Source organism: Phoxinus phoxinus (assembly GCF_949152265.1).
Source record: "Phoxinus phoxinus genome assembly, chromosome: 11".
NCBI classification, from domain to species: Eukaryota; Metazoa; Chordata; class Actinopteri; order Cypriniformes; family Leuciscidae; genus Phoxinus; species Phoxinus phoxinus.
The window spans coordinates 11,344,839-11,357,137 of NC_136886.1; the positions used below are offsets into that span (position 1 = coordinate 11,344,839).

The 12,299-nt window shown below is 36.8% G+C and overlaps 1 protein-coding gene across 1 annotated transcript; it reads right to left on the reverse strand.

Annotated features, from left to right (window-relative positions):
• Positions 1 to 809: 809 nt before the first annotated feature.
• bin2b (bridging integrator 2b) lies at positions 810 to 11,643 on the reverse strand. The gene is made up of 13 exons (XM_079629000.1): positions 11,208 to 11,643; positions 10,905 to 11,094; positions 10,291 to 10,371; positions 9,164 to 9,218; positions 7,667 to 7,761; positions 7,487 to 7,582; positions 6,995 to 7,102; positions 6,800 to 6,885; positions 5,999 to 6,074; positions 4,422 to 4,504; positions 2,694 to 3,306; positions 2,506 to 2,601; positions 810 to 1,528 (listed from the first exon to the last, which is right to left on the reverse strand). Exons 2-13 carry the CDS (start codon positions 11,013 to 11,015, stop codon positions 1,415 to 1,417), a joined length of 1,614 nt encoding a protein of 537 aa, XP_079485126.1. The 5' UTR covers positions 11,016 to 11,094; positions 11,208 to 11,643; the 3' UTR covers positions 810 to 1,414.
• Between the last annotated feature and the right edge of the window lie 656 nt (positions 11,644 to 12,299).

Here is a 12,299-nt window from a genome sequence, read left to right on the forward strand (position 1 = left end):
TACAACCGAGTCAAACTTTACTGGGTAATTAATATATATAAAAAATTGATGTATAAATAAATGTAAACTATTTTGTTTTCTCTACACTATGTCAAAAAAGGTTTATAGTAAACGTTACAATATAGAGTAAACATGTGCATGGGTATATTTGATGACGCATGAAAGTGCATATTTTTAGTCGCATCATCATTTCTCTGTTGTGTGAGAGTGTTCGTGTTCTCTGTGGCGTGAGAGCGTGAGACAGAGCGCCAAATGCGTGAGAGTTGCCAACCCTCTATTATGTTTACGCACAAATGAGTGTGCAAAACCGTGCAAATTCCACTAATGTCCACTAGATGTCACAAAAACTTAAAACAATTGCTCCACATGTGGCTGGTCACATGTCATATTTACCCCAACAAGTTTGGTAACCATACTTTCCGCGAAAATAATAATTTGAATTACTTACAATAATTTTGGAAGATTGTGCTGAGAAGTACATGACCTTATTTAGCTGTTATTTAAATTTTTTATATGTATGCATATATATATATTTTTTTACATGTTAAAAAAAAAGGGAAAAAAAATACAATAGAAATTTGGTAGTCACACACAGTTTCTTATATTAATTCAGTATAGTGGAATACTTATACAGCCAGTAAACTGGTACATGTGTCACCTAGTATATTTTATTTACTACAGAAAGTCAAAATCAGTATTTAATGATTGTTGCTACTGAGAGAAGCTAAATAAATTATGCAAATAAAAATGACAACTGCATTCCCCACCCCCACTTTGAGCACTGGACATACAATAACAATTCAATATAGAACTTTTTCCAGCAGTCAACTTTATTATAGTAAAACAATAGATTTTCTCTGTTCATTTAAGAAAATGGTTTCATAGTAATACTCACATCAACACATTTTTTGGTCCTGTAAACATTGTAAAAAGCTTGGTAGTCAATCTTTAACACTGAGTTTATAAGAGAAACAACATTGACAATAACATTACACTGTTAATACACACATAGAGCCGAGATCACAGTTAGTTCAACAAAACACCAGAAAGTGCAGTATGTTTTGAATTTTTTTTGCATAATACACAACAATCTTTTTCTGATACAAAATATTTGGCCTTGTTCATGCAAATGAAACGGTGAAGAACTGCATGAACAATGCATAAATCCAGTGATCAAAATCTATCAAATCTATAAAAGTCAGAAAGACAAACATACAACGACTATGCAGTCTTGAGGCTGCGACAGGAACTTGTAAAGACACCATATTCTAAAGAAGTCGGACAGTATTTCATGTCTAATGGAAAGGGCAGACAAAGTTCATATTACGACATCCAGTCACAAGTACACTCAGACGGGCACTCAAGGCACCTCGGGTTCACATGCCATCCTGCGTCCCCCACATCAGGACATATCTCAATCAGAGGCGATGCGCTCAATCATGGTCTCTTTGACAATGCCAGAGAGTAGTGTTAGATCCTTGTACTGGATCCAGTCCTGCTCTCTCACGCCCCATACTGTGCCTTCCGGCTGCAATATAAGATTTTCACAACATTACAAGAATGTTGAAAAGTACTAATAGATTTCAGACTGATTCATTAGAATGAACAAATCATTATCAAAGCTAATAATAATAAATGAAATAAAAAGAACACATTTACAAAAAGGACAAAGAAAGCACTTATGAATGTAGTCCATACAAGCTATTCACTGATAAACTTCCTAAAATTCTATTCGACGTGTATTTTATTTAAACTCGCTGCATTTTGATGCCAATGCCAAACACAACTGTTTTTTTTTCACTGCAAATGTGAATACAAAAGCATGAATGACATTTGAAAGCCATGATGGGGGCAAGTTATTCAGCTAATAATAACTGAAATTTGGAAAGGAAAAAAAATACACACTACTGTTCAAAAGTTTGGGGTCGGTAAGATTTTCTAATATTTTTAAAGAAGCCAAGGGAAAATACAGTAAAAACAGTAATTTTGATATTTATGTTACAATTTAAAATAATGTTTTTTTTATTTTAATAGATTTTAAAATGTAATTTATTCCTGCGATGGCAACCAGAATTTTCAGCATCATTCCTCCAGTCTTCAGTGTCACATGATCCTTCAGAAATCATTCTAATATGCTGATTTGCTGCTCAAGAAATTATTATTATAGTTATCAATGTTGAAAACAGCAGACATTTTTGTGGAAACCATGGCTTATTTTTCAGGATTCTTTCAAGAAATAAAAAGTAAAGAATAACAGCATTTATTGGAAAAATAAATTGTCTGCAACATGTCTTCAGTTACTTTTGTTCAATGCAATCCATCCTTGCTGAACAAATATCAAACAAACAATCTTACTGACCCCCAATATGCTTAAGGACACAACAGTTTCCTTAACAATGATGGAACCAACACTCTTCCAATTTCAAACACTGTTCCCAGATGCAAGAAAGTCCTTAAGTTAAGTAAAAACTCCTATGCCATACAACAAATATATATAGACCTCACCTTTTCATCTTCATCGACATATATAAGGATGACATCTCCCTGTTCAAACAGCAGAAGCACACCTTCATCTGAGTCCTGATTCTCCAGAGCAACAGCCTATGGAAAAGAATAAAACAAAAACAATGATTACCCACACAAATACAAATCAATGACTTTCCTTGTTTTAACACTTCCAAAAGACACTGTACCTTATCGAGGAAGCCAGGAGGATTTTCATACTCTGTCTTTTGGGCTTTAACGTCTTCCTTTGCTCCCTCCATCTTGCTGCATCCCGTTGTATTTTGATCCATCTCTCCTTCTTTTTTCTTGGAGAAGCTGGGTATTCGAGGACTGGGGACAGGTGCGGTTTTGTCTTCGCCACTCGATAAGGGCTTAGCCTCATTGTCTCCATCTCCATCTTCAGATGCATGATGGGTGTCTTCTGATTTACTTTCCTCCTCTTCACAGTGCTCAGTGGCCACTGAACCTTGATGTTCCTGGCCGTTTGCTTGCACAGACTCATCAGTGGTACTTTCTGACATGTTTTCAGCGGCTCCCACAGATCGAACCCCTTCACCCTCCGAACACAAAGACTGTCGTTTGGGTGTGTTGGGCTCACTGTCAAAAGAGTTCGACTCGGAGTCGGATATTTCGGATGCTGTGCTTCCTGTGCTCTTGGAGGAAGTGTGTGAACGCGTGTCCGTGTGCGTGAGGGTGTCGGGCATGCTGAGCTTGCTAATGCCCGGATGATCCGAAGGGAAGGCGGTGTTACAGGGGATGGGTGCAGAGATTGTGACAGACTTTCTCTTCTTAGATTTAGAACTGAACACAAGAAGAAAACAGAGGTTAAAAAGACAATACATAACACAAAAAGTCTTTGATTTCTATGGAAGCTTCCACCACAGAAAAGAAAAGGAAGTTGCGACTCACAACTCGGAATTGCGAGAAATAAAGTCAGAAAAACATTAAGTTTTAAATTTCTTGTAATTCAGTTTGTATCTCACAATTCTAACTTTATTTTACTCAGAATTGCAAGATATAAACTGAATTAAGAAAAAAATTGTGATACAAACTCAAAAAAAGGTAATTGCGACTTTTCTCACAATTGTGAGTTTCTCTCACAATTCCTACTTTTTTCTCTTAATTGGTACACCGACTTCCTACTTTTAAAGACGTGCAATATACAATGGCCACAAAAAGTATATGAGCACTTAATCTATACTTACGTAAGCAGATGATTTAAGGTCTTTACCTATAATTAACTTACACTTTCCTTTGCAATGCCATCTAACCAACTTGTGAAAATGTAATTTTAGAGGATGCATGAAGTACACTATAGTACACTAACAGATTTAAATAATTATTTTATGCTATTTTATGAAATATTACAATATAAAATAAACGTTTTCCATTTTAATGATTTATTTATGTGATGGAAAAGGTGAACTTTCAATCGAATATGCTGATTGGATGCTCAAGAAATATTTATTATTATCAATGACAGAAAACAGTTGCTGGTAAATGTGATACATTTTTTTTGTCATGATTCTTTGATGAATTGAAATGTGAACGTTCAAAAGAAAAGCATTACGGTAATTAAAAAAGTTTTGTGTAACCATATAAAGGTATTTACGGTTAACTTTCTTTAATTTAATGCGTCCTTCGTGAATATTTTTTTTTTAACTTTTGAACGGTTTTCAGTTTGTACAGGTGTCTTATCAGGGTAACCAAAAGTAAGATGTTCATCATGTTCCATTAAGTTGGCAACCACAAAGTTTTGTGAAAGGTTTTACTGGAAAAGTGTTTGTGTTATCCTTCATATTATTATTATTTAATGCAATTACATTCATGTATTTTGAATATGGATCAATAGTCTAAACTTTGGGGCCCACAGTAGATCTTCATAGAAATGAATTATTTCCAAATAAAGATATTACCTGTTCAGGCCTTTGATGATGAAGGGTTTGGTGGAGTGCTGATCCTCAAGCTTCTTCATCATATTATAAATATTGTGATTTAACTGAAACATGAAATTAAATTAAGTCATTCAGCAAAATGTACCCTTTTTAACTTTTTAATTAAGATTTGAACATTAAACAATGTTACTGAATAGGAAATTGTGTGAGTCATCATGAAACTTATTTTTTACAATTTAAAAAAAAAAATGTATTTTACAAGTTAAATAAGTAAATGTAATGAATAAAACCCTGGCAGTTCAATGAGAAAGAAGAGGATACTATGCATGTCCATCCCAGAGTTAATAAATGTTTGCTGTTGCACTTAACAGATTTTCTGTTATGTAAGAAAAGGAGCATCAAAGTAAAATAAAACACAAATGTTGCATTCTTACTAAGGGTGTCACGATTTCGATTTTAAATCGAAATCGATCGAAATTAAGTCACAATCTCGATCATCGAATTTAAAAATGGAATCGTCGATGCTGCCACGCCCCCATGTCACGTTCGGTCGGCTTGTCAAGCAGAAAAAAACGCCTGTTGAAATGCTGCGAGTCAACCTCCTCAGGGGGCCGCACACCCGACGATAAGCGCCGCGTCTATGACAACTCGAGGTATCGCACACACCGGACGACAAGCGCAGTCTTTGACAACTCGAGGTATCGCACACACCGGACGAGAAGCGCCGCGGCGCGTCTATGACAACTCGAGGTATCGTACACCGGACGCGCACTTTCATGTGGCCTGCAATATTGTGTTTAAGGACATTATGGAATTAAGATCATGTCTATGTTATGAGGCTACTACTGTACAACGTTGCTTAGTCTGCACTTTATCTCTATCTCAGAGAGCGTCCGTTAACTGAATGTATCCTGAAAATCCGATAACATCAGCAATTTTCATTCAACCAGCTGATTTCTTTAAATGAATGTAGGCTAAAACATGTATATTGCAGCAAAGTCATAACGACGATTTGAGACAAATAAATGTAGCCTATATAAAATGTATTAATTTATAATAAATGTAATATAAAACTATGTGAATAGCGCTCTCTGGCGCGGCAGGATTCATTTTGAACAAGGTCCTGAGCCGTTGCTGGGCGCCGCAGACAGAGACGGCGAATGGCGCCGCCTGTGTGTGTGTGTACACTCAGAGAATAAAGTGTTAGAATTTTAAAGACTCTGCGCAACGCATAGATTTATCTGTTAAACTGTTTGTTTGTTTTGTTTGAACTTGAATGTCATCTTCTGTGAAGAAGACTGCAGTTACAAAAGAGAAACTAGATCGCAGGTTATTTTGCTTAAGTTTCCAATTGACTGAAGAAGTATTGTTACATTATGTTCTTAATAAATGTTTTAAATTTGACAATGTAGTGTGGTACATTGCGAACAAAGGTCAGATATTATGCATAAAAGTTTGGTCTAAAAATGGCATAGCAACTTGTGCTTTAAAAAAAAAAAAAAAGAGTAAAAACCGAGAATCGAATCGAACTGTGACCTTAGAATCGAAAATGTAATCGAATCGAGGATTTGGAGAATCGTGACACCCCTAATTCTTACCACACTCATTTCCTTGTAGAAGACATCCCGCAGGTTTGAGATGTTCTGGAACATGGTGACGTAGCAGCTTATACGGCTGAAAACAGGAAGACAATGTAGCCAAATTAAATTACACTATTATTATTATTAGAGACCTCGGTGACAGGAAGGAATTGGCTGAATGCATTTATCTCTCTTATGGGTGTGTTCACACTTGTAGTTCGGTTCTTTTGGTTCTTTTGGTCAGCACCAAAAAAGAGAAAACTATACATTTAGTCCTGGTTCGTGTCACGTTCACACTTATTACGGTAATCCAAAGATTTAAAATAACACAGCTTTTATGACATATATTTTTCGACGAAACTTGGACTAAATGCATTCGCTGTATATGCGTACTATGATTGTATATGATGGAGCTGACAACTTGTGAAGCGCTTAGAAATGTGTAAAGGAGTCAAAAAAGCGGCAGGATTCCCTCCCGTCACACACACAAACTAAGATCTGCTGCGAGGAGACACGGTCCTAATGCCTGTACCGAACTGTGATGGGCAACATCGCAACAGATATGCTTGAGCATTCTGTCTTTTTTAGACTCGCAGGTTGTGACATAATGCCCTGGTTTTGGTTCGTTTACAGTACATGACTGTCTTTGTTCAATGTTGCGTCCATATTTTTTCATCGGTCTCGTCTTTTTTGCGTTCACACTTATTCAAATGAACCGTACTAACAGAGCAGTCGCACCAGGGTTTGTTTCAATCGAACCAAACATTCAAAGTTTAATCACACCCCAAGTTTAATTTTTGTTATTAAAGCTGTACCAACCTCTGATAGAGAACAGGCAGCTCCTCTCTTAACTCCTTGTTAATTTCTTCAAACACCTCCTGGGCTTTACAGAACTCCTCCTCGGCCTGAGAGGAATCAGCACCAATGGTCATGCAATTAACGATGAGCTATGACAAACTAGCAATATGAACCATTTTTAAAATGGGATATTTAAATGCTCAAATGTTAGCTGACCTTGCCTGTTTTGGCCTCATCTCTCTTCTTAGAGTTTTGTAGCGCCTCCAGGTGATGACGAGCTGAATCATAATCAACCAGCTTCCTTCCTCGTTTAGCGACTCTTTCCTGCAAGATTACAGTATTAGAGAATTTAAAGCTACAGTAAACTTAAGAATGATTTTGAAGTGCCATGTAAATACTATGAGAATTGAATAAGTATTCAATGCTTTGGTATGCATCAAGATACCATGGTATTAGCATCTGATACTATCTATCACTCCTAACTGAAGCTGTGACAAGGTTATAGCTCCAGCAAGGATTTTTTGTTTTGTTAAACAATATCAAAAAGTCTAAGAAAACTTTATATAACAGCCAAATTGTCAAGGCTAAAAACAGTCATTCAACACCAAGCCTGACAACCTTTCAAAAACACACTAAACAGACCTAGGCTATAGATAGTGAACACTTAATTTATTACGTTCAGGTTTGTAATTTGGCAGTTATACAAACTTTGACATCTTGAAACTGTCCGGTGTAATTCTCCATTGTTCGGACGACTTGATCACTCAGCTTCTCCTCATAGTCATTCCACAGGAGATCCTCACTCTGTAATATCAAGCCAGAGAGACGATGAAGACAAGGAAGGTAGAGATGTACACTATTAAATGCCACAAAAAAGGCCTGGTCTACCTCAATAATGACAGTCAGATCTTCGACACCATGCCAGTCTGGTTCATAGATATCTTTAAGAGTCTGGGACAGGCGCTTGGATGATTCATGCATCACTGAGAAACAGGGAGTGTGCAAAACATCACGTGAGGACTTATTTTATTTGGCAGTAGTACTAAAACTCTGTCTATTCCCAACAAGTCACTGCAATGAACAAAGCTGTGACTGTAATAACAAGAAATAATGAAATCAACCAATGAGCATTCTTAAAGGATAATTCCGGTATTTAACACCTTGAGTCTATATTGTAGTTTGTTTTGGATGAACAAGAGTGGTGGACAACATTTTTTTGACAATGGTTCCTCTGTCGAGTTTTTGACTATAATAGATGTTAAAGGTTGTTTTATTTGACATTTTCGGACATGCCATTTACTCCAATATTAAATGGGTCCATGGCCAATTCTTTTATAGTCAAAAACTCGAGAGAGAGAGACAGAGAGACAGAGACACAGAGACACAGAGAGAGAGAGAGAGAGAGAGAGAGAGAGAGAGAGAGAGAGAGAGAGAGAGAGAGAGAGAGAGAGAGAGAGAGAGAGAGAGAGAGAGAGAGAGAGAGAGAGAGAGAGAGAGAGAGAGGAGAGAGAGAGAGAGAGAGAGAGAGAGAGAGAGAGAGAGAGAGAGAGAGAGAGAGGAGAGAGAGAGAGAGAGAGAGAGAGAGAGAGAGAGAGAGACCATTGTAAAAAAAATGTTGTCCACCACTCTTGTTCATCCAAAACAAACTACAATATAGACTCAAGGTGTTAAATACCGGAATTATCCTTTAAGTATCTCATCGTAGTCATCAAGCGCTGCAAAACATACAGTGCTGGACGAACATTTTATTAATAATTACATTCAATGTATATACCAGCTTATTCCGTGGTATATTATAAATTAATAATTAATTTATTTCTCTAATACGGTAGTTACATAAACGGTTTTAGATTCAGCCACATTCAGAGATTTAGCACAGATACTAATTCATCCTTTTAGAACACCTGTGAGATGGGGCTAAAAACACATGCGGTGACTTTGGTTTCTATCAAAAGAACGCAAATGGTTTGCGTAACGAGACCACGAACATCTTGCATCTTCCTCAAACTCAATAACCCCTTCATATTTTCATAATGCTCTGCAAACATACATCTGGGCAGTACGCCCACAATTCAATTGTGAAGGTCACCTATTCTTGTAGACATTTACACAATAAGCATTTTCAGTTCCATTATTGACAGACATTCACTTCCCCAAATGCTGAATCAGAGAAACACAACCAAGACCATCTCATCTCACTTTCACTCTCACCCATAGATAGCACAATTATCAAATAATTATAAATCTAATATCTGAATCAATTAAAACAAGTATTATGAAATACAAAGTTCTGTAGAGTGCAAAAATTTATTCTTCAATTGATTCAAAAGATTCAGTCAGTAGATTTCAATACAAAAAATGTCTGTATTTCAATTAAGACAGTACCTTTAACAGCATTGTAGTACGCTTTAACATCCTTAAAGAGTCTGGCGCCATCAGTCTGGAAAGAGAAAAGAAACAATCACATGTTGTCTAAAGGCTAAAGGTTTATTAAAGGTAAAATTCACCCAAGAAGAAGAAGAAAGAAACTCATACAGGTTTGGAACAACCTAAGGGTGAGTAAATGATGACACAATTTTCATTTCTGTCATCATTTACTCACCCTCAAGTTGTTCCAAACCTGTATGAGGTTTTCTTCTGTTGAACACTAAAAAAGATATATTAAAGAATGTTGGCAATGAAACAGTTGACTGCACCCACTGACTTCAATAGTTTTCTTTTTTTTTTCCTTCTATGGAAGTCAATGGGTTGTTTCATTACCAACATTCTTTAAAATATCTTTTTTAGGGTGAACTATCCCATTTCAAAAATGTTTGGTTACTTTTAAAGTCAAGTGCATTTAGAAATGTGTACCGTCCAGACCTTTAACAGGCATCTTATGGGAATTTAAACTTTCTATATAAAAATAGAAAATGTGTAGGTGGTAAGGAAATTAGTTCAATGTATTTTACTATTGGGTTATTGAACCACGGTTTGTGGTAAGTGGATTAAAATAAAACATGTATGTAATATGTACATTTTATATATGGTTGAAAGTAGCAGCCTCTTGACTTGGTTGCATCTACAGAGTGTAAACCATCTAGGATTATTAAACAAATACAATATATTCTCAGTGCTGCGAAGCATGCAGGACATGGAATAGGATGTGAAGTTCCTAAGTGAGAAACTACGTCAACACAAGTGTACTATGATAAAGGTTTGTTAGTGTAATTAATAAAACGCATTACCAATCAAGTATAGCATTTTATAGTGGGTTCCTGGGTTAGTTGAGGGAATAAATGGGATCAAAATAGGCCAGAAAAGGTGAACCCTTGATATTGTACTGAAAAGAAAGAGAGCTGCAGTCGCTTTTTGACATTTTCTAAAGGTGGAGTTTCCTGTGCTACTTTCAATAATCATTCTGTCAGTGTTCATACAACACAATGTTGAGCGGGGACCCCATTTAATGCAGACTGTAAGTTGTTTGAGGTAACAGAATCTGCATGTTTTTCTTTCTCTCATACATAGCCTACCTGTTGCTTGTTCAAGTTGGAAGAGCACTCCTCAAACTGCTCATCTTTCGTCTCCATGGCTTTGCCCAGCTTCTGCATGACCTACAACCAAGTTGATCACACTGCAGTCAGACATGGTGTCAGGCAGAAGATCAAGAGTTGTCACTGTATGGCCACTGAAATATGACTCGCCAGGCAGTTCCACATTTATTCTCGAATATCGATAGCAGCAATTGTTCCCTTGTAATGAGGAAATATCAGAAATGCTAGTGAACACTACATTTCCCGAATTAAAACAAATGAGTGTTTTTAAGATACGAAATGCTACTGTGTGCAGTCTGCAAAAGAGTGAAATCTAGAAGAGGAGGTGAGCTTAGGGAGGAAGTTATTGAGGGCAGGAAGTGGCAGTCCTTGTGTTCACAAAAGTGAATTTGAAAAAAGAAAAGAAAAGAAAAAACAGCTCTACAACCCACAATTTTCATATCCTGTGTACATTTGTATCATTTTTCTTCAGGACTTATAAATACGTAGGCTACTACAAGTATAATATGTTGGATAGTCACACAAAATACACATCCAAAGCAACGTGACCTGAGAGCCAAAAGGTCCTGAACCAAACAAAAAACCCCACCTACCTTCTCTTGTGCTCGGTTCATTGATTTCTGAAAGCGTTTGGCCAGGATGCCAGCTCCCGCACCAATGTTGCCCCCAATGTTGGCAGTGGCACCTTGTTTTCCCTCTGCCATCTTCACTTCTGATCAGATGGCACAAAAAGCGATCGTTCTCTCAGATGTCTCAGCGCTTCCTTCTATAAACTGACGGTTCCTGGGCGGAGTGAGCAGAGAGAGTGGGTGTGAAAGCATTCGTGGTGGTGTTAGTTTCTACTTAATAGTTTCAAAGACTCAAACTTAGCCTACGGGACCCCACGTCACACTAACCGATTGTGCAACATTCCACCGTCGTGTCCAAACGCGTTTGGTATTATTGTCATCGACGTGCGACTGCACCATCAAGAATATGTGCTATATTTGAATATTGTCATGTCAAAATAATAACCTTTAGCGCTATAATGATATGCTGTGCACTTCAGACTGACTGGGTCTATGTTCGCTGGACAATAACGTTTTAATGGCACCCGCTCGAAACTGTAACATTATAAAAACTAATCATGATTTTAAGTAAATTGACGGGCGTAATTTTTGGAAAACAACGTATAAAGCCTCCGTACAACCAGACTATAACATAAATAGTCCGATAGACTCTGTAATAAAAATGTGACTGCGGCCCCCACATGTTTAACAATCTGAATACTTTGAGACGGCTCTCTCTCTGAAAATGCCGTTAGTTTAAGGCGGGACTTGTGCAAACTGAGAGACAGGGGCTGAATTCGAAATAGCCTATCATATTATACCACTCATACTAGGCATACTTTATTCAATGTTAAGAATAGTGGTATTTAGTAGGCTATGCAATTTCAAATTAAGCCAGGGATCGGTTGGTTTTTTTCGGTCTAACATTTTAGGATTAGCCCAATAATAGAAAATAATAACATATATTAAGTTTTTATTAGGCCTGATACCCCCTACTCAAGTCCTTTTATTTTTGTTAAGCTATGTGATCAAACTCAAATTTTTACTTATTAATCACTACTAGGCCTACTGTAAATCACTCCATCCACAAAACAAGCCAAAACTGAGATGAGATAGGCTAGAAGTAGACAGAATTTCAGATGTAATTTGCAGGCAAAACAAAGAACGGTCTTGTTCTCTGTTTAACTCAGCTGGAACATGATACCTGCAACAATATTTGTCCTGTTATGCCAAAGGTGTGTAAACAAAAATGCATTTGCATTGTAAATCATTTGGTGTCACACTATAGTTTTCTTCTTCATTGCATTATAGGCTGCACTGCTTTGAATTAAATAATTTTTTTACACCAATAATTGTGTTCAAATATAATAGCAATGCAGATAAAAACAACGCCATCAACTCGATATTAAACATAGATCCCAATTGTACCATATAAGTACA

Bases quoted from the DNA above. Each gene is read 5' to 3' on its own strand.
- bin2b (XM_079629000.1), bottom strand. From the start codon at position 11,015: ATGGCAGAGGGAAAACAAGGTGCCACTGCCAACATTGGGGGCAACATT. The intron at 10,372-10,904 runs GTAGGTGGGGTT...ACTTGGTTGTAG, and splicing joins TGAACCGAGCACAAGAGAAG to GTCATGCAGAAGCTGGGCAA. The intron at 4,505-5,998 runs GTAAGAATTAGG...TTCATGTTTCAG, and splicing joins TCTACAAGGAAATGAGTGTG to TTAAATCACAATATTTATAA.